This window comes from Branchiostoma belcheri, unplaced genomic scaffold, assembly GCF_001625305.1.
Source record: "Branchiostoma belcheri isolate BF01 breed outbred unplaced genomic scaffold, Haploidv18h27 scaffold6, whole genome shotgun sequence".
Classification (NCBI taxonomy): Eukaryota; Metazoa; Chordata; class Leptocardii; order Amphioxiformes; family Branchiostomatidae; genus Branchiostoma; species Branchiostoma belcheri.
This window is the reverse complement of record NW_017804242.1, coordinates 4,982,264-5,004,821: the sequence shown is the minus strand read 5'-3', so window position 1 is coordinate 5,004,821 and position 22,558 is coordinate 4,982,264. Positions and strand designations below refer to the sequence as shown.

Genomic DNA, 22,558 nt, shown 5'->3' with positions numbered 1-22,558 from the left:
ATGACGTAACTTACTCATGTATAACACCACGGTATATTTTTTATACCATTATTACACAGTACGACCTCCCACCCAGGGTATACCGGATCATAACCCTGTCAACTAACCGAAACCCAATCTCCGCCCACTCACTTCCAATCATTGCTGCTAAGGACGAGACACATACAAACCAGCGCTTTTCAAAACAATACATGTACTTTCGTTCCATAGATAAACATTAGGCAAAGGAAAATGAATCTTTTTATCACTAACTACACGACTTCAACTGATCTGAAAACTTTGTTGTTCGGATTTCAGAGGCAGTCTGTACCTTCAGCGAGGAAAACAACTGTAAAAACGGCGGGACCTGCGACAACTATGAGAGATGCATCTGCCCAGACGGGTATACCGGCAGGCTTTGCGAGCGAGCTATCGGTATGACGTCACCCAGGAAAAATGGCGGAAGAAGTGCAGCCGCAAGAAGGATGCCGGGATATGCATGCTCCCTAACGGCTATCCTGTTTGTCATATTTATAAAGATGATATCCTGACATACGTAGAAACCAACACATTTGCGAACGAAAAGTTTAAATAGAAAACTGAAATTGATTAAACAACAGGAACTTTTCTCATGAATTGTAAAAACTACAAGTACAAAAAAACTATTGAATATTGAACGCGTAGGTTTATGAAATATATACTAGCAGCGTTTAACCCTCCTAACGAGTGACTAGGATCCATAATCCTGTCAAAATTGAGTAACGAGCAATCCATTCCGTAAATTGTCGTTACTGTCAAACATCTACCAGAAAAACAAAACTTTGCCCTTGCATGAATATTCGTAGCCATTTCAAAGTATGACGATTTCCTAAATACCTATAGATACAAAACTCCGACTGTAAGTGATCCAGGAGTGTAATGTTGAAGATGATGGGCATCAAATATAAGTAAATTTCTCAGATGATGTTTTTAACGTCGCAAATGTTGCTGGAACGTAACGTATCAATGTTGACTTTGAGCTCCAGCAATGCTTGTGTAAGCATTGTACCTGATATTTGTAAATAACCAAATGCTGAAGTAGTATGGTATTTGATACATCGCAAAATTTATAAGATGATAAGATGACAAACACAAAAGATGCTACTGCATATCACCACTTGTAAATTCTTTTGCACCGTGTGATGAAAAAGTAGTATGCCTCTGCAGCCATAAAGAATGCAAGAAAACGTTTACCATAAAGTCAGTGTGCTGAAAATTTTCTACCTTGATGTTTTTTACACTGTAGTTCATACTACTATAGATTTAGGCCGTATCCCTGGTTGATAAATGTGACAATGCCTGTCTAAAATGATGTTTCATTGCACAGTTCGTGTAGCATGTGCAGCAAAGATCGACTCGTTGCAGAAGAACATGAGTTCACATCAAGGACTCTGTAACAGAGTGGTTTTGACGGCTTGTTAGCTATTGTTGCACGAGAAGTAATACAAAAAGGAGACTTAACTCAAGGTACTGTACAATTTCACGCTTAGACGTAGCCATTTGGGTGACGTGAATGTTAAAAAGTAATCACCTGAGTTTGAAATAAAAAAAGAAACCCCGTAGCGCATAGAAACACTGAAAATCACTCTGTGCAATTGAAAAGAGTCCTAGAAAAGACTGAATGCATTTTGTGGAGTAGAAAACAAAGCAGAAAGCTGTACATAAAATTTAGTGAATTGTGGTATACGCTAAGGTAGCTGTAGTACTCTTTTGAATATGCATGCTTGTGTCAATTTATGGATAGAAATATGATGTGGTGTGAACGGTTTTGTACATTGGAAGCGTGAAAGTATAGTTTAGAATTGTGTTAAGGGATATCTATTCATTGACAATTGAAGGGTGACGGTAAAAGTACCATAAACGTAGCGTACACGCTCACACCAGTCTCCAGTTTTATCTTCGCACCAAATTGGCAATGTTTGTCAGCAAAGGAAAGCTTAGTAACAATTCATAAGTCATATTACCAAAATTTGTAAATTTCTATTCTTTGTAAATTGATGATTTGATTGAATAACCATCATATCAATCTCGACACTATATTGATATTGAAAAGTCCTGCGTTTTAGTGCATTCAAACACTTCGCACAGGAGTACCGTCATCCTTCCATCAAATATAAGATACCCTACGGCTAGCATGATACCCATAATGCCCTGCAGTCAATATACCTCAAGGGGTGAACGACCTTGAGTGAAACAAGGTCAGTTATCCCCTTCCACACTGTGTGAATAAAGGCTATTTTTGATAGGGTACACCATATCGACATTGGGTTGTGTTTTTTCTGCATACCAAGTGTAAATATTGTAACAAATCTAAAGAAATCATTCAAAATTTCTCGGTTTTTATCAGCTACCATAGTAAATGGATCAAGTGCTGTAGACACGTGTGATGTTGGCATTGGGTCAAAGTTCGTCTGAAGTCGGTATCGCCCACCTTGCCGGTTAAGAGAAGGTTGGTGTGGCCTGATGTAGATGGCCTCCAACACTTCTCTCACAAAATAATTGCATTCAGTGTCAGATAGCTTATAAGGACCGAAGGATTTGGTCAAATATATTGGTGGGTCATTTTCTTTTCGAGATTTTCCAGAGGTGAACAGTTTAATCTTCATTATATAAACCTATCGAAACTGTACATCTCTACGGACATATGGAAGCCTAGTACATAATATTTTACGTCCATTCTAAACTGGTACTTAAAGAAGGGGAGCTTTGCAGAGAGGACCGGATCTTCCACTGCACGAAAACTTACATTTACCAATGACAGTAAATAGCAGTAAAGTTGGGTAATGTTTACTTTTTTAAAATAAACACTACTGTAATTTACAGTGGCAGTACATAAAAGTCAAGTACGTTAATTCCGGACCTAACATGGGTTGTAGATAAAATTACCGGACTTGACTTTTATTTACTACCATTGTAGAGCCAGATGCTATATACACAGTAAACATTACATGAGTTTACTACCTTTGGTAAATTCAACTTTTCGTGCAGTGTTCGTCACATATAAAGCGATACGTAATGTGTCTACACTCTGTACCACATGTAATCCACCGGAGCTGATGCATATTGCATGAAGCACCTTCGAATCGATAAGTCCGGATCAAGGACATGGGATTTTTTCAATATCAGTTACGTAAGAAAACATGGCGACGCAGGAGGGCCCATTCACATAAAGTTACGGCTTGTTTTATATCCGTTTGCAACCTGGTAGCTGCCTAAACGATAAGTCACTTGTATAAAGAATAGATATACACCAATAAAGCGGGACGTGGATCGACCTTTATGGTGATCCATGCGAATGCCGGAAGTCGCGTTGCTGTAAAATTCAGTTATCATTGAAAGGTCAATCATACTTACAGTACTTAGTACGGTGCTTCGTATCTGATGAAACAAATATGGCGACAAATTGAAAAATTCTGAAACGTCAAAGGCAGCTGAACCTTCTTGCCTTCGTTCTTTTTATAATGGTTATTTGGCACACTTTCTCCTTATCGATTTTCAAGGTTATTGTTCTGGAAAGGACTGCCAAACTAAGACTAGTTTTTTGTTTCCTGCCTTTTGAAAGTCTAAGAGATCTAAGTCCAAAACAATCGACAAGTTAGACTGTAAGTTTGGTATACTTTAGTGTTAGACCAACACCATGCCTGGAAAAGGTTAGAGATAGCTGTTCAATCTCGTACTGTTGTTCCTTGAAAAATAAGTTCAAACTAAAATTCTAAAAAAATATGTTTCTAAAATTCTTATTGCTTTTCTTACATTACCATTTCAACGTTTGCCATGTAAGAACAGCCAATCATATGAAGACGTCACATTCACTTCTCAGTGGTGATGTAGGACATATAATTTTAAACCAAAAAATTAAAAAAAAATATATATATATGTATTTTAAAAATTCTTTGTGCTTTTCTTACATTACAACTTCTGCCATGTAATGACATGCATTCAATCATATAAAGACGTCACATACAATTCCATCTATTTGATAAATGTGTGCTAAATATGTCACCAGGGACGGTAATGTGACTGCAGCTTCGCCGACGTTTTATGTGTTTCTTGCGTTCGACTCTCCCATTCCACATTAAATGACAAAAGACACATAATCAGAGACATCACGGATGTATGGACCTGCGTCATTCTCATATACTGCATAATCTCTGTTACCATAGCAACGCGACAGTTATGAATGATTACCCGGCAATATAGGAGAGACGGAAATGACGGATTCATATATAATCACCGAATGTCATATCGTTGATTACCGATAGGAGTTCGTCATCCGTATCAGATTAGTGATTTTTCAAATAAATAATTGATTAAACGGGTATTAGCTGTGGGATAATTCTTTGGTTCCTGAGTCACAGCATATGACATCTTATTTGATTTTCCATCGTCTGAAATTCGGTGGGCGGGGACAATGTCCGGAGAAGGTATTGGATGTGTGGCTGGGGATTTAGGGTACCGATCATTATTTAGCCCCTAGCTACAACCCCTAATTTCCGTGAATAGTTTCATCAGGTTGGTAAGACACTGAGTGAAGAGACCCTTTTTACACAACTTTTATTCAGCCGACGTTTCGGTGACCGTCTGTCACCTTCCTCGGTGTAATTCTGACTGATTCACATTGCATTGCAGCACAGGTGTCGCTGCTAGAGATGCATTCTCAAATGTACAACCCCTACTGCTGGCTTACTCCCGAATGGGTTGACGTACAGTCGAACACCAACCAACCATGGCTGAACCTTCTGACCAACCCCCTAAATGTTTTTAACGTTTTTGAAACATTCGGCTAACACAGACGAATAGTAGCCGACCTCACCGAACACTAACCAACCCAATAGACTTTTCTCCGATCTACTACTCCTAGCCATGGTTGGGGGAGTTTGGCCAGTGTTCGGGAGACCAAATTCGTGAGTGTGTGACAGGAGATGACTTTGTCTCTGACCTACGGTATACCCTTGGGTGACATTTTACCCGGTTTCCGTGAGTAACGTCCCGTTTTGTTCACCGCATTTTGAGGACTGGAAGCTATTTTAGCACGTAATTATTGAATTCGGTAATATGATCTGGGCTATTTTGGGTATATTTGGGAAACAGATGAGACAGGTTAGGGTTATTTTCCTCACGTTTTGCACGACATCACCTAAAATTGTTACCACAAACATCACTACAGTTAAAATTGTCGATGACATCATAAACTGGGCAATCGCAGCTGGCGTAACGGTTGGCTGATTGGGTCCTGGGGTTCGAATCCACGAACAGGCCCCCGAAAGAAACGTTCATTCCTGTATAGTGCAATATTGCTGTGGAACGATCTACCATATGTAAGACTCTGAGTAAACTACTCAGGTTCGAAAAAGCTATCGCAAACAGTGTCACATGAGCCTCAACCTCTAGTTTTTAAATTGTTAATATCGATTTGTGTGCTCATTGTTGATCTTTTAATGTATTTATGTCTTTCTAAATGTATTCACTGTATTCTCCATGTATGTGATTATGTAATTTTAATGCTTAAGCCTTAGAAGATTAGGCAATCTATCATATTACCTAGATGCCTAACCTTCAACGACGAATCTTGGAAGATTAGCTCTGCAGGGCTAAAAGGCTTCGAAATAAATGAAATGAAAAACATCTGCGGTTCAAAGATGTCTGCTAGAGGGACGTGAAAGCTTTTGACATTGGCACAGAACACTTGGAGGACCTTGCCATTGACCGACCCAGCTGGAGGTTCACACTGTCCGGGAAGCTAAGATCAGGAGAAGCTAGACCGATGATCTTCGCAGAAGAACTTTGCAATAGACCCGGGCCAGCTGACTGATGTACCTTACGTGACAGAGACTGTCTATAGTATAGGACTGTTCAGCCATAGCCGCAGCTGTAGGGCTGATATCAATTTAGATTTTACTGTGGTTAATATTGACATACATCAATTCCTAGAGGAATATACCATTACATAAATGTTGGTAGTTCTCCGAAGAATAACCCTCAATATCACTATAGGTTCACTTCTTTGAAGAGGTCGTAAAATAATCTTTGGCTAAGTATGTATCATTAAGGCACAGCCAAAATTCTGTGGTAAGTAGCAACAATTACAAAACGTGAAATAACCGTGTATACTGGAGAAATATAAACAAAATAAAGGTATCAACATATTTCATATGAAATGGATGCATATTACACAGAATGTTGTCTATCTTTTCTACATCTTAGCAGCATTTCTCCGCAATGCAATAAAGAAAAGTTATTTCAACATCATTATGTTTGAGTTACATTTCATTTTCTCGCATTGACAGCTTCACCGAAGTTGCAGTGCTATAGGTGGTCGTTCCGCGGAAGAGTTATCCTCCTCTTGCCCTAGTTTTACGATGAGAAATTGAAACCTTGACGGCGGGGTCACCGGTACATTATATGGCAATCATCGATCAATAGTTCCCCAACAGATATTCGCTGGAACATCAAATAAACTCCGTGCGCATCCCTCATCCCCAATGCCTGACTTTTATTGGTGACAACTGTTGGTAGTGCATAACCACGGTTTACAGTTTATCAAAGCACGGCATCGTGTTTTATAATTATGGTGGGAAATATAACGTTGACGTGTTTCATGAACCAAAATGTGATTTGCGGCTGCCTTATCAGAGCAATGGGCCTATGAAATAGCTAGCTGAGGTAGATCTCTCCGTCATCATTAGTGGTACTTGATCCCCGCCAGATCTTCGTATGTTCCCACCTCGCTGTGAAGGCCACACGGCCCGAAAGGTGTATGGGGCCTGGTCTGGGATGTTTAGCAGGCAAAAAAAGTGACCTGATTGTGGTATCGACCTACAGAAGGCAACCGCAGGCTCCATATGTGCACACACGGAGTAGGTTGTTAACGAATAAGGTATGTATGAAAAGCCTTTCTTGTACAAGCTACAATGGGTCCACTTATAATGTGATGTAAGCATCCTGCCAGTTGTAGAATGTGTGATGGTGCCTTGCCAATGTCATCTCACTCATTTTTCCATTGCAGTGCAATCTCGTTTTCCAATATTTTCGTGTAAACTATTGAGCATTTTTATCACCAATTTCTTTAAGTTTGACATTTATCAAATCACCTTTGCGTCACATGTACATTACTGGTTATCAATTTTATCAACTATGTTGGATAGATTAATCTAGTTTTGAGATAACAACTGTTTGTATGCCAATACTGAATGTGATATAACGACCACGCAAACGTTAAACGCATAGATGAATTTATGAATCTCTTAGAGTACGTCATTTATTCCTAGAGCAGAGTAGTACGATTGTTGTTCGGAGACCACTTCAGTACCACTAATAGGCCAAACAAGTCTCGAGGCACGTTTAAGTGGTACAAAACCTGGCGACATGACGCCATCCCTAACCCAGCTTGTCCCTCATTCATATCAATATCGTGGGCAAAAACGTGTTCTCTGAAGCGATATCATCTCGTCAGCCCAAAAGGTCTTGGGCTGCATCGTTATGTTGTATTTATGTCACTTCATTGCAATACATGAGGGCAGGCAACGTGAATCTGGCCTAGTGGCCATGATTTATATGAAGCTCCTGTCACTCAAGAGGAGGTCATTGGAATTTGCTGTTCTCTTCGCGGTCGTACGACTGGATAAAGTATGCTACAGTGAAGTACGGTTGTGAAAAGCTTTAGCTGCCAAGAGATATCGAAAAATACATGCATGTCTGTTTACCATTATAAGTGTACCAATGTAATTACAAATAATTTTGTATAAAGAATTATAGCGTGTAATTGGAAGGAATTACATATTTATTATTAATTTATTCTAACTTGACATTGACACGTACACAAAAACTTGGGAATGTAACATTGCCAGCAAAAATCATTAAATCTTTTCGGTATAAGTTACAGCACACACAGCAGCATCGCGCGGAAATCATTATAACTGCAGGATTCAAGTCATTCTGACACTACATACATTGTAAACATTGAAATAATACACGTCCTGAACCGTGTCAAACATTCTCTCGCGACATAAATGTAAAGCCAGGAAACAGCTCATCTTAGTAGAATTGTCAGTTTTTCTGAGAGTAGGTTTTTTAAAAGAATCCCCCACCGGCTCCGTGTAGCAAGAAAGCAAACCTACCCACGGCAGGGTTATTCCCATGTTATCTGATAAAATGGAAAAGTCGCTTGTACCTGTCTACTTTCTTATTACCCAGAGATGATCCAGACTTCTTGATGTACACCCATGTCACGTAACCTTTTGGAGTGCCTGTCATGTCGTCATGTTCGGTTGGCCAGAAGTGACGGCCAAAATGAAACCTAGGTTTACTTCTGTCATGTTCCAAATCCCACAGCAATTCTAGCCACAAGAGTGAAAAAATAACTTCATATGCCAGCATGACCTTGGCTAAGGTCTACATCGCTGATAGTATAAATATTTGTTCTAAGGAAATGTGTGGAACTAACTCAATATGGTATAATGATAATAGTAATAGTAACAGCATAAAATAATGAGTAACGACAGATACGTCCACTTCCTCAAAGTGGCTGCATTTCTCATTAGTTATTCCAGTTTGCTGCTATTTTTAACTCGATGTGACACATTTCTCTTAAGGAATGTGATCCTCGACCCATTGGACAAAGACATACTGTTGGCTTACTGAATCCATGAATCCATACTCCCAGTTTTCATTGAAGCCATCTATAATCGAAGCTTCAAGCTGGACGGCTTCTTTTGAAGTCTGTACTGTTGTACAAAAATCGTACAGTTTGGTAATGTAGTTGGTTCTTATTGCAACAATTAATAGTAAACAGTCGAAAATATTTAACTTCATCATTTGAAATATCAATGCGATTGTTTCACTGTGATTGGAAGTATTCTAACTTTTGATAATACCAGAAAAACCCTTGGGGCAATAGCCTAACATCGTACTTCAATGCCTGGCCTTTTGCATGGTTCGACAGTTGTACTTGTTGGAAGATGCATTGCTGGCCATCTTCAGTCACACCCTTAGGAGATCCCTTGTCACACGTTTCTAAATCATCGAAGTGTTGTTTCAAAAATAATGAATGGACTCGGCTGTTGAATTCAGCATGGAGGTAACTGCTAGGTATGTGTTAGAGACATATTATATAACTTTCAGAGTCTAGAGTCTTTTTTAGTTACATAACATCCACAGTGTGTTGATGTCATTGACTGTTTCATTATTTGAAGCGTGTTGCAAGAATGAACAAGATCGTATAAGAAAGTGTGCTTTTGCGTAACGACGTAAGTGGTAGTACGAAAGGACTTTAAATATACAATTACCTACAATTTTATTGCCTCCTTGTACTTGTATCCTAAAGTTGTTCCACTCAATTATTGTCTATATTCTAATGTGTTATTGATTTTTTATACAATACGTCATTATCGGATATACTTCTTTTAACACTTAATCTTTTAACGCTAAAATGTTACAATTGTTATTGTTAATGTACATGTAATTTACAACACAATTCATGCTGTTTCAGCCTGCAATGTTGTTTTGATGAATAAAGTTCTTCTTCTACCTTTCTCACATTTTCACATTGCCGTATGAATGCCATAGAAACTTTTAATGATGCTTCTTTTTTAAATGCCAAGTGAAGAAATTACATTAGATAGATGGAATATACTTGAATAGAATTCAGGACCTCTTCTTGACAGCTGCTGCAATCTATCACTGTTCCTAAGTGACCTTCTGTGGTACAAAGAGATCAAAGGCCAACATATCAGAATATTCATGTTCCATCTAATTTTCAGATGATTTGTGAACCGTATCACAGTCAAATACATTTTGTATCTACCTTGGTAAACGATACAAAAATCACATCTTATTAAACGATTTAGAAATTAAATCAAGTGTAAAGATTGTAAAGTATTTTGGTGAATTTTCTGCCGTAAAGAACAGAATCAGCTCACGCAGTTTTGTAGAATGTTCAAACGCTACACGAACAAGCGTAAAGGTTCCTTTTTAGTCAAATGGAATGGCGGTGCCTTTACGGATGCTTTACGATATGTTTAATTTTAGGCAGTGCCAGTAATAGTTTCAATGCGCTGGCTATTTACCAAAGAAATCTACTCAGACTGCAAAGTAATCTACAGGATATCATGCATCACAATATGAGGTCTGGTAATTTTGAATTGCATGTCAAACTCGGTGTGGAGTGAAAAGTATAATCTGTCTGTTGACTGTTGATCGATTCCTCCCCGGAGTGACTGCAATTCCAAATAATCACATGATAATTCTGAGAACCAGGCGGTAACTACCAACAGGTAATCATTAGTGTCTAGTCTGGAGGAAAATATACCTTATTAGAAGTATTCTTAATGAATGTATTGGATCACCACAAAACTATTTCTTCAATTTATTTGCACATCCATCACAAAGTTTTGCTCATATTTTGGTGCTAATCAATCAAAATTCCTCCGATGCTGATTCTAAATTACATTACGCTCTGCCCTATTTGTATCTATCTATTCAAAAGCCTGAAACCAAATGAAAGAATAGGCTATTTGCAGGTTTCACATATCAAGAAGCTGGCAAGTAATGACAGTGATAAGAATGTGTTTGAAGTGCTTCAAGAATCCTTTCTTTCAGCATTTTAAAGATTACAGACATGCTGACGCAAAACCGAAATCTTAGGAGACAGTCTGCATTTCCAAAGCTCACTGCTATATGTTATATGTCAACTTTTGCCCTGGGGGGACTTGGAATGTGGTCTCTAGTAGAAACTTAAATCCGTACACTACATTTTCTAGGACGGCAACTCACTGCATGAGTCAGAGTTGTACTACACTGCAATTCTTTATTGAAAATCTAATCAAACAGATATATAGCATTTGGAGCAGGATATATCAAGAGCCTTCATAATATGAAAAATTAAGAGTATATGAAATAAAGGGCAAGGCCGTAGAGTTTTCTCTTTATACTTCATATATATGATTGATAGTCTTTCATAAGGTACGAACGGTATTGGAAGTATACTTTACTTCGTTAAGAAACACAAATTGCAACAATAATTATACTCGCTGCTGCTAACAGAGGATGGAGAGGGAAATAAAAAAAAGAAAGGCTTAGATAATGATAACATATCGTAATGTTCCAGCCGTGCAAGGTCTACACTGTGCCAGAAAGTAGCAACGTTGCAAGAAAAATTACTTTAATTAAAGAGTGCTTTATTCCGGAAGAATTTTCAGAACATCGAAATTTGTTACAGTATAGTATGGTTAATAGGTCGTTCGGGATCAACCAAATGGCAATAAGACGTTTGAATCCACGTTCCTCGCCACAGTCTTTATCAGTTCTTACGCTGGTTCTTTTAATACCAGCGGTTTGGCAGAGATGTATGGTGGCGTGGTAACATAGCGGGATGACTTATGGGGAGGCCGGTCAGTGTGTGTTTTATACTGACGCCCCGACTTTGTTCGTAAGGCGTGATAGACGGCACCCTTTCTGTTTGAAATATGATCCACAGGGCATCAAAGTGCACGAGCACGCAGCCTATAGACCTGGCATACAGGGCGTGACGGTCTGCAGTTTTTGGCCCCTTTTGGGGGACCAGTAGAAGTCGCACGAACAGCTTTACAGCACTGCACGAACAGCTTTATTTACCAATGGTAGTAAATGCCAGTAAAGTCTGGTAGTATTCACTTTGTAAACAGTACCGGACTTTACAATGGCATTAGATAAAAGTTATTTACTGCAATCGTCCTAACCTACCAGACTTGACTTTTATTTTCTACCATTGTTTGTAAAGTCAAGTATTGTTTACAAAGTAAACATTACCAGACTTAACTGGGTTTCATTTTACTGCCATTGGTAAATCCAGTTTTTGTGCAGTGTTGGACTAACAGAAATAGTGCTCCGAGTGGCTTCTAGCCAGCTATAGCTATGAGCTACAACACGTAGGAAATACTAATGCGCCGTCAAAATACGTTTGGATGATATTTTGCACTTACATGTACTTTCAGTTACCTTTGCTTTAGGTATCTGAAACATTATAAGGGCATTCTAGCAATGTTTCTGCTGCGTAACGTTTTTCTAAGAGTAAAGTTTTCTTCGAAAGTTTCTTTCTGCGCTGAACCAAAATGAAACATTGTGAGAGCTTTGTATTTGTCACAGGGTCTCTAAATCTTCGGAGTTAAGCGATGGGTTGATAAGAAAGCAAGAGGAATGATCTATCTGAACTGTCTTCTGTCATTAGTCGGCAGACAGGGCGTTATGGGAAAGAGACAGATACAGTCAAGAGATAATGGAGCGAGGCAATTTCTTCAGTGGATTTTAGAATGGATGAACGAAGGAGGGGAATATGTCACGAAGTTTCGGCAAGTGTGGGTACATCAATAACCCTAACTCATGCACACTTTATGGGGAGTAAAGACGTATACATGTTTTTCTCTGGAAAAAAGAATGACTGTCGCAAATGACAACGTCGCAAGAGATGTCTTGGATCATTGAATTTATTGATCTAGGATAATGAATACCTTACTAGCAAATACTGTTAGGACAGACGCTAGATATAACTGTGCTGGGATACTGGTCTAGCTGTAAACGTTTCCATAAACTGACCTTTTTCCTTTGCCTTTGTTGCATTTCATAACGTGTTATTCCCAAATATGTTTTATGACGGACCGCGTGTTGATCCATGATAATCTAACGCCGTTGAAAATTTACAACACCATTACACTCCGTAGTCTCCAAGAAGAAATGTAAAACGTAATGAAAGCTTTCTTTGACACATATTCAATCTATTTAATAGATGATTAAAAGTAGCAATTGTAGCTGTTTCTAAATACCTATACCAAAATGGTGACTGGTTACATAATATATTTTATCAGGACAAAAATCCAAGAAAATGCGAGTATTGAGTATTAGTCTACAAAATAAAGAGGTAATTTTACTAACACTAGTAACTACTGCATATCTTGTTTGACTTTGTCTAAGGCGGCAAATTATCATCATTCAAGGAAACCGTTACAAAAACGAGCTCACTAATTGTTGAGCTATCCTGCTTCAGCCAACAACGCCTCCTTTGGGGCAGCCTGGTTGGAAAATTTATCGTATTTGCGCAGCATTTTGACGTTTTTACCTTCTCCTTGTGGCCAATTTACTTCGGAACGTGCACAGCGGTTAAATCATGGCGCCATTATTGCACAACTAGTGATTACCATTGTCAAACGTAGTCCAACAGGAAAATCAATCAAGCAAATTTTAATTTGGCTTTGCGTTTGCAAGAATATATCACATAAGCAATATTGCAATCAATCTATGGCACAGTATATTACGACGCGTTTCTCTGATTATTACAGGAAGCTCAAAGTTTCTTTACGCCAGGCAAAACATATGTCTCAATTCAGCAACTGGCTGGGAGGGAATGGGGTGTGTGTGTGGATTTAATGTACATATTGGCCACGTTGTCTTTGTTTTATTTTTCATTTACACATTCTATTCAACTTCATATCATTTTTTTTGCTTATATAATTAGACTAAATTGCAAGCCAACCACACGCAAACTGTGCGGGTGTGTGATGAAGCATTGAAACTATAAACTTTATTTCTTTGTGTTTAAAACTATATCTATTGTATGTGGCCTCATACATGTGTCACCAGGGGTACAGGTACAAGAATGCTTGTGTGTTCAAGACTTGAAGTAGACCTATACGGAATTGAATTCACAAGATTGCATATACGTAATTATAGTAATATCGACTTTCGAAGTCTACCTCAATAAATGCATAAGTCCACCCAAACGTCGTGTCCGTGCATTGAACCCATTCCGTACATCTTTTACCTTGAACCTACCGAGTTTGTTCTGCCCCCAACTTTATCAGCTCATCGCTATTCATCAAGGACAACATCTTTTATCACTAACTCCTAAGGGGATGGTCAATACAAACTATTGATACATCAATATTGCAGTTTGGTATCCAGCACGGTCTCCAATACTGCCAGAACAAGCGAAAACAAAAGGGGATTGACAACTTTTCCACAAAGACATAGCAGAAAAAGAAGTAAAAAGACTCCAAGGATGTTAAGATGCTGCGTTATTTTATGAAATGCCATGTAAATACATCATATCCTTAGATGACTACATCTGCGATTATTACTGTAGACAAATCAGTCAGTAAAACATACAGTATCAATTGCAAGGTCAACATCATTAACATCAACTCATACAACTATGTTGATGAAATGCCAAATATGCCCGAACGGTAAAGTTCCATTCTTAACCTATTTTCGAATTATTCACTATTTAACTTCAAGGTTAAATGTTGATTCTTTCGAATCATTTCTTATCACGTTTCTATTATTCCCCATATCGCCAAAGGTTGTTTTCTAGCAATAAAATCATACCTTCAAGGAGCAATGATGGTATTAAGTTCAGGGTAGGATTCGACCGGACTGTATGCCTTGTGGGTGCAATGTATGAGGAATTTTTCATTCACAGCTTATACTCAGATGACTGGTGAACTTTACGGTCTCACTGTAACAAGGGCACTTACCGGAAAACAAGTCATGAAAACGGCTCACTGGAGACCGCTAAAATTACAAACAGTCCTAAAAGGTTTTGACGGATGGATCCCGTGCGATTTTTATTGCGTTCCTGCGTACAGGAAGCGATACTGACGCTGAACGCTGAAGGGCACTGCGGCTGATTCCTCCGCCTTCTCGCTTCGATATCTACGAGATCTATATTCAGAAACAACACTACGAGATACTATCTGGCTACGATATTAGTAGACGTGAGCAGTGTACTGTTTATTGCATCCGCACCGAGAAACTTCAGTCATTGTGCCTGCTTGCAAAGCCATTTGTGTAATCTTACATTGGGCGGTCGCGGCAACGCACTGGTGACTGCAGCTTCTTCTGCCAGAAGCATCGTCGGGAATACCGTAAGTCTAAGTTATACCTCGTAGGTTCCTTCACCTTGCTTAGGAAGAATAATGACAGTACTGGGTAAAAAGATAAACTGTATAAAGCAAAGATTTATTCCTTAAGCTAACCGACATCTGTCACACAGCAGTCGTCCTTCAGAAAGACATATGGAGCCTGCTAGCTGCATAGTTCAGCCTGATGGTATTGGTAAAAATTAGTGTTTAGTGTTATCGTTCTCTTTGTTAAGTTAGTTGTTCATTGATGACTGCTCGCTGGATATAGATTATTTTATTTGTAGTGCTACATGAAAGTATCTTTTATTCTTTATCACAGCTGCAAGAAAAAAAATGTTCGTTGTGTTCGGGATTCCCAAAACAATGAATTCTGGATTCCTGAAGGAATGAATTGTTTAGAGCAATGTAGACGAAGTTCAGACATCTTATATTACAGGTTTCATAACATTTCTATACACGTTTGATCCTAAGAGTTTAACACTGTGACTACTAACAGCTATAGGTCTGCCGATACATAACGTGGGTAATCATATCTAGTGGAACATAACATGAATGGAGACTCATATAGCCAGCGGTACAATCCTGTCAGATCGCCATTGTGTCAGCCCTAATCCATGAGCAAATGTTCAAGCCAGCTAAGAAGGGTATTGGAGAGATAACCTCTCTGAGCGAACATATGGATCACTGTATGAGTCCGCAATCTACGACCATCAAAACTTGAACTGGCGAACTGGTAACCTCTTGTACAACTTTCGCAAAGCATTCCATGATTTTATTGAAACCATGCAAACTAGGAGATAAAAAAAAAGTCTCATAAAACTTTACTTCCGTTAGGAAGTTCGGCCCTTAGCATGCCCCCTCCCTCCCAATTTGTACTGAACACCCTATGACATTAGGTTGCAAATTGTACTCCTCTGGCATGGCCGGCTAACTCCTCTGGCGAACTATTCAGTCTATTTGGGAAATGCCTACTTTCCAGTCACCTGGGAAGCCTGGTATACCGTATGATCGACAGAGGATAGTTTCGAATGTTTATGAGTTTTGAGTCATCCGTGGTTTCTCTTGTATTTGTCATGTAGATTAAGAAATACAGAACATGGTGCACACAGCACAACGGGGAACAGTAACGTGCAGGTATGCCAAAAAATGTTACTCAAGCAACTGGATATGATTTTGGAAACGGTCAGACGTTTCAGCTAGTATCCACTACCTTTCGTCAGTGACATTAGATACTGTAGAAGAAATGAAGGTTTATGACCACGAACTATTGATTGATATGCAAATAAGTGAAGACAAGTTTTTGTAACTTCAGAATGAAACAACAGACAGTCAAGAAAAGGATGATGCAAATTAGTCAAAAAGCTCCAGAACCTATTGTTTCAGAACAGGAGCTTATGTGTTGTCTGTCCTTGGGCTTGGGACCGCCAAGTCCAAGTTCTACCTGTAGGCCCCTACCTGTTGAGGGTGGGGTTTTACATTCTTTCATATATTGCCTCTTTAACGCCCCGTTTCCAGCAGCGTGTTTCGCTGTCTAAGATATCCGTGGACTCGTGCAGTTCTGTGTCATAAATGCAAACGTGACTGGCTGTATTGATCTACATTACAGATCAAAGCGTAGTTGTTCCAATATATCTTCCATATGTTATGTGAAAGTTCAACTGGATGTACGATTGCCTACAATGTTTTGGGACACTTTTCATCATATAGGCACTCAGGTTAGGTCAAATATTCGTATACCTCCGCATTTTGGTAAACAAACGATGCATGTTGGTAACTATCTATTTGTACATATTGGCGAAATCGTCTAAAATGAGAGAAATGTGATTTGGGAAAAAACAATTGTCATTTCTCGGCACCGAACACATTCATTTTGGCTTTAGCAGACTAGTCAGGTACCGCCATACCAGTTACCATGCTATCCACGTTGGTACATAATTACAAAGCGTCTTGTTCCAACTTACAACTTACATAAAGGTTCGTGTTCGCTGCCTCTGAACCGTAGACGCTTTGGTTCCCTCGTAAAGTTCAAAATGACTTCCCAAAGGATGAAAGACGCCATTGGCGCCATATGGACATAAATGAGTTTGATAGATGTGTGAAACCGGGACGTTATCTCTTGTAATGATTACAGAGAGATTCGGACACTTTGTTGAACCGCCGTGTGATTTTTATCATGATATAACAGTTTATAGATACTGCGCTGGGCATTTGTTTGCACTGTTACATTTACGGGTGTGTGGTGTCCAATTTTATCTGCAATTCTGAGAATTAGCTGGTGGTTGTGGTGGGGGGGGGGGTGCCAATGGCAATGCCAATGCTTCGAATCCATGGCAGGCTCCTTTTATGTGTCAATGGGACAGACACGTTTTAACACGTATTTCTTAACTTTAATCAGCTAGCTAGGTGTACATATGCTTCGGTAAAGCTAAACGTAAAGCTAGAGGTTAGCAACACACTTGTCAAAAAGAACAGGAGTCCTCTCGGTCTGAGTAGTTCATACCTAACAGTCCAGTCTCAGAGCTGACATCTTGTAGAGGTACTAAGTGACAATCACCTGTGATGTTAATTCTTTCAGAGATGTAATTTTATCTTCATGGATACGTTCAAAAGTACAAGAGTCCTCTCGGTGTAAGTAGTTCATACCTAACCGTCCGGTCTCAGAGTTGACATCTTGTAGAGGTGACAATCACCTGTGATGTTAATTCTTTCACAGATGTAATGTTATCTTCATGAATAAATAGACAAATAAATAAACTACCCACCAGGACAAGAATACGTTGTGTTCTTGAATCGCAGCTGCGTAATCAACCCCTCTTTAATTCCACCTGTGATGTTATGTGTTTGCATAGGTTTTAGACTCTATATACATATAAGTTACAGAAGCTCTCATGACCCCTTACTGACAAGGCGTGAAAAATTAATTGCAATTTATCGATGAACAATGATGTTCATGATGTATGATTCAGCAGTTCATGATGTATAACATGCCCCCAAAATGCCTCCTATAGTTGTGAAGTTTGCCTTCTTTATTGGTCATGTCAGTTTTTTCATAACATCAGCAACAGACGCTCGTTAGTTTCAAGAACCTTTTGACACATCAAAGGTTGTTAGTAAGATACATATTCTTAAGGTATATGCCGCTATTCATCATATGTAAATGTCCTTCTGATTAAATCTAAAAATCCCCCAAAATCTCTTTGAAATCTCGTAGTCTAGGCCTTACATTATTAAGATTTATTTTCAAGATGTAACGTATAGGCAATGCAGTTGATGTCAAAGTTTTCAAAGTTTCAGAGCATATTTTATATTTTTTGAAAGAAACATATTTTCTTCCCTCTCCAACAAGACCCGGGGGCAATATAGCATATGCCTTTTGGGAACTGTTCTACGGGCTGCCTGATCATTATTATATCACGAGCATTGGGGGAGTGATCACATTCGACGTTCTGGTAGAGTTATTACTTTTCTGAATGATTGATATCTACCACGGCGTACGATGAAGATGATTCCAAAGATACAGGTGTTTTGAAAGTCGTTCGGGATATTTGGAGATTAAGAGCTGATGTACAATGGGAGTCACGTGGAGCTCTGGGATTATTTCGTGGCTGTGGTTCCAAATTGTTCACTCCGTCTTCTGTCCTTATCTGCCCCGTGTATGAAATCTGTAATCAATAGAAGGCTGAGATTCCATTCCTCATGTCAATCCAAGTGCTTCATTTTCTTTTTCACAAATGAATATCTAACATTTTCTCATAATCTCTGTTTAGGGTGCCATTAAGTAAATGTACTAGGAACTCGCAAAATTCTAATAGAACATTAATCATCATCCGTCAACGAAGTTTGGTTTTCGAAATTGCTAGTAATGTCAAAGGCTCAGAAAACGATATTGGGGATGTATGTAGCCCTCATATTGTAATCTGGAAAGCAAAAATCTGCACAGAGGTCTTCACCACATTAACTCCCCCAGAGCAGTGGATCACAAATTTCATTATACCCTTACCAAAGAGAGGGGACCTGAGCCTGATGACCAACTACAGAGGCATTATCCTAATTTCCGTAGCAGCTAAGGTGTACAACAAGATTCTGTCAATGAGAATTAGAGAACATGTTGACCCTATACTACGGAAGAACCAGGCCGGCTTTCGCCCAAGTAGAAGTTGTGCCCAACAGATACATATTCTTCGTAGGACCATGGAGGGTTTCCTGTCCTACCAACTCCCACTCACCGTCACATTCATAGACTTTAAAAAGGCATTCGATTGCATCAACAGAAGAGTCATGTTTTCTGTCCTTCGTCACTATGGCTCCGCAGCCGGACGATAATGATGCAAAAATCATCTTAACATTTACAAGGATTGTATATTGGTAATAAGTGTTCAAAAACGTTTCGTAGATTTCAAAGTCAGGTTTCCTTATATTGTAGTAGTGTTCATGTTGTTAATGGCAATGATACATGTTTAAAACTCGCTCAAAACAAATTACCGCTAACTCCTATCTTTGTTCTTACGGTATTTTTAGCACTAGTAGGCGGCAATGATGGCAGTGTCAAGTAATGTATGTTGGAACTGATAGCACGTTGACAATGTTTATGGCTTAAGGGAATTTTCGTATTTCTTAGAGAAGCAGGCGTTGATAAGGAAATCTGCTAAGAACATCTGTTACTTCCAAAGCTAGTGACAAGCTTTCTGTCTTTCGTCTCCAATGCTTTGACAATAACCTTTATCCTTAACTGCCTTGTAAATGCACAAAGAAATATCGGAGCCTGAAAAATTGTAGCAACGGTGGTCCATAGAAACTCAAAGAGCGTAGTTAAGTCTTTAATGCCGTAACCTGCACGAGATTGGCTGGAAATTGAGACTACGGTTATCGGGTGAGGTTGTATTTTTTTTATTCTGAAGGCATACGGCAATTTACGTGTGTAATTGTTGGTTTAGCTCTCCGATTGGGTTTTAAAGTTGGTTTGTTTTAAACAGAGCTATGAAGGGATCGTGTTTACTGGACCGTATCATGCATCGTTTATGGGCCATAATCTCCTGTGTCAAGAGGGACAAAGCGCAGAGGGATGGTTTTATTGGTAATTCACTTTTTATGGGAAGGATTTTGTTACTAGCTTTTTTTGGATACTGACGTGATTGGTGTATACGATTACAGGTCAACGGATCTTCATAATACCACCGTTAGGATTCTCTCCATATGGAATATTGTATAAACCACGTACCTATTGTAGTTTCTATGCGTGATGACAACCACATTATCGTGTAGTATGGTTCTGAAATTGGTTTACAACTGTGATTTCCAACACAAAAATGGTGTTACCCAAATATTCAACTGTTTACCTCCAGTCTTTGTCAAGGAATCCTAGCTTCTGTGACGTCACGTTATGCAGATAGCACACGTGACTCGCTAAGCTGTAGGTAGTAGATGATAGTAAGTTTGTGGCGTCCCCCGTCTCTGCTGAGGTTTTGTGTTATTGTTTTGTGGAATACAGATGTCAGTGGAACTGTCATTTGCCGTTTCTACATTTACAATGGTATGAATGGACTTTTGCATACTTTGTTGTTGTTCGTCCGTCGTAGTCGACGATGACCAATGAACATCACATCAGGTCATAGGACTACAATCAGTCAGCATATGGCCATATGCTGGATTCCATGACCAGAAAAGACAACTTTATAATGCAAGGCTCTGCAGACTATCCTAGATCTCGCTAGAGGTCGCAGTCTTAGATGTCATTGTATGGGACGCGATAAATATGTCTTGAAAAAAATGTTTGAATTAATGTAATAGGATTATTATACCCACTATATCATTAAGCGGCTGGAGACTTTAATCTATCCATCCAAGGACCTTCAATATAAATAACATCATGTGTTATCATCCTCTCGATTGATACCTGGTTTACTATAAGCTAAGATGACTATTTCAACCGCATGAACTCCAATTTAAGCATACATTGAAACATGCGTAAAGGGTTCCGATTTTCCAGTTGACTGATCATGAAAAACGAAACCTTTATGCATGGTTTAGGGAATGTTATACAATCAGATTTTTATGGAAGTTAGATTTACGGCTGCTGTATCCACATTGTTATCTCATTACCTACGCTTTAGCAACCTTACCTTTAGAAATCCACCTTTGCCCATCTATATTTTTCATACAAATGCCGCCACACCGGGAGGAGGTCACCTATATGAGAGACCTCTGCCAACACGCTGCACGCTATCCCCATGATCAAGCAAGATGAAGAAAATTGTATTTGATTTTTGCAGGTGATTTATGAATGTTAGGTTACCTAAATAACCATGGACACTATTTCTCCATGTATAATTGATGCGTAGAAACTGATTTTCGTTTTATATACCCCAGTCTCCCGGGACAACAGATACCCAAAGGTACCGCTGCCTGGAATTTGGTTCCGGGAATGGGAATTGACCATGAATGAATAGAGCTTATATGTAATTTCGCAATTTTTGCCTCTTGTTCAATATCTTAAAGGACAAGTGCTTATAATGCTGTAACGTGGAAACCTTATTGAACTGCTTGACTTCAAGGATGACAATTTGCGGGGTAGTAATGTCAAGACTCCGCCCTTTTGAAGCGTGGCATTTAGAACGAGTCAGTGAGCATTCAGCCACTCAGGTGAAGTTGATGCGCACCTAACAAGCGGGCACCAAGATGTTGTTATTATCAATGCAAACACCCCGACTTCGCTCCGCTGAGCTGCAATAAAGTAATCATCCTATTTATACGGAGAGCAGATTTCCTCCAGTAATTTCCCTTATATTTTTAGAACCCTAATGCTAGAAGAAGGAACGATTTGGAAAGAAAGTCACGTTTTTTTTGCTCTTCGAAAGCAACAGAAAAAGTTTGAATCGTAGATATGGTAAGGAATGTAGTAGGAAGCACAGTGGGTACAGATAATATGCGGGAAAATAATGCAGTATTTTGGGAATATGAAGTTAAATTTGTTTATTGTTTGTTTTGTTTATTGTTTTTGAACTTACAAATAAAACAAGATATAACAATTGAGAAATATATAGACATGCATGGGAGGGTCGGAAGCCTGGTGGTTTATCTTAGGCTCTCTCCTGTGCTACAAAATTAAAAGATGAATTACCATCGTTACTAGATGAACCACATTTTAAACAAAGAGAACAACAATAGAAGGAAATAAACGAATTAATTCAAATAACTAATGAAATAATACAAACCATTTATCTAAACAAATAAAGAAATATGAAATTGATTAGACTAGTTATTACAATTATCGGTGCAAACATACAAACGGTGCAAACATATAAATGAGTCAGTAATCTGCAAGCAGAAGTGTGCTTCCATTTGTTTTACGTCTGTGATTCATACTGGTGATGTTTTGCACAGGTCTAAAAGCCATATGCCTGCTAGCTCTTTGAACTGAGTATATTTGGTCCCGGTACGATACGTAGCCACTGGCGTTTCAGGTGATGTCGTATTGACTTGAAGCTTGATAACTTTTGATGGTTTACCGTTTGAATTGTCTGCTTGAAGGGACGGAAAATTGGTACATTTTTCATTATCCTTTAGAACTCATTTGGAAAACTAGATAGCATCTGCCTGCATAGGCTATAAGGGATATCCTCTCCCAATTGCTATTTCCTGTTGTTTTCTTAGCT

At 38.9% G+C, this 22,558-nt stretch overlaps 1 protein-coding gene across 5 annotated transcripts in view; it reads left to right on the top strand.

Annotated features, from left to right (window-relative positions):
• LOC109482641 (netrin-G1-like) overlaps window positions 1–1,903 on the top strand; it is a 101,466-nt gene extending 99,563 nt beyond the window's left edge. For all 5 annotated transcript variants that reach the window (XM_019785448.1, XM_019785449.1, XM_019785450.1 and 2 more), the window contains one exon: window positions 298–1,903. In XM_019785448.1, the coding sequence (XP_019641007.1) occupies window positions 298–530 (233 nt within the window). In that variant the 3' untranslated portion in view covers window positions 531–1,903. The remainder of the gene's footprint in view (window positions 1–297) is intronic.
• The last annotated feature ends 20,655 nt before the right edge of the window (window positions 1,904–22,558 follow it).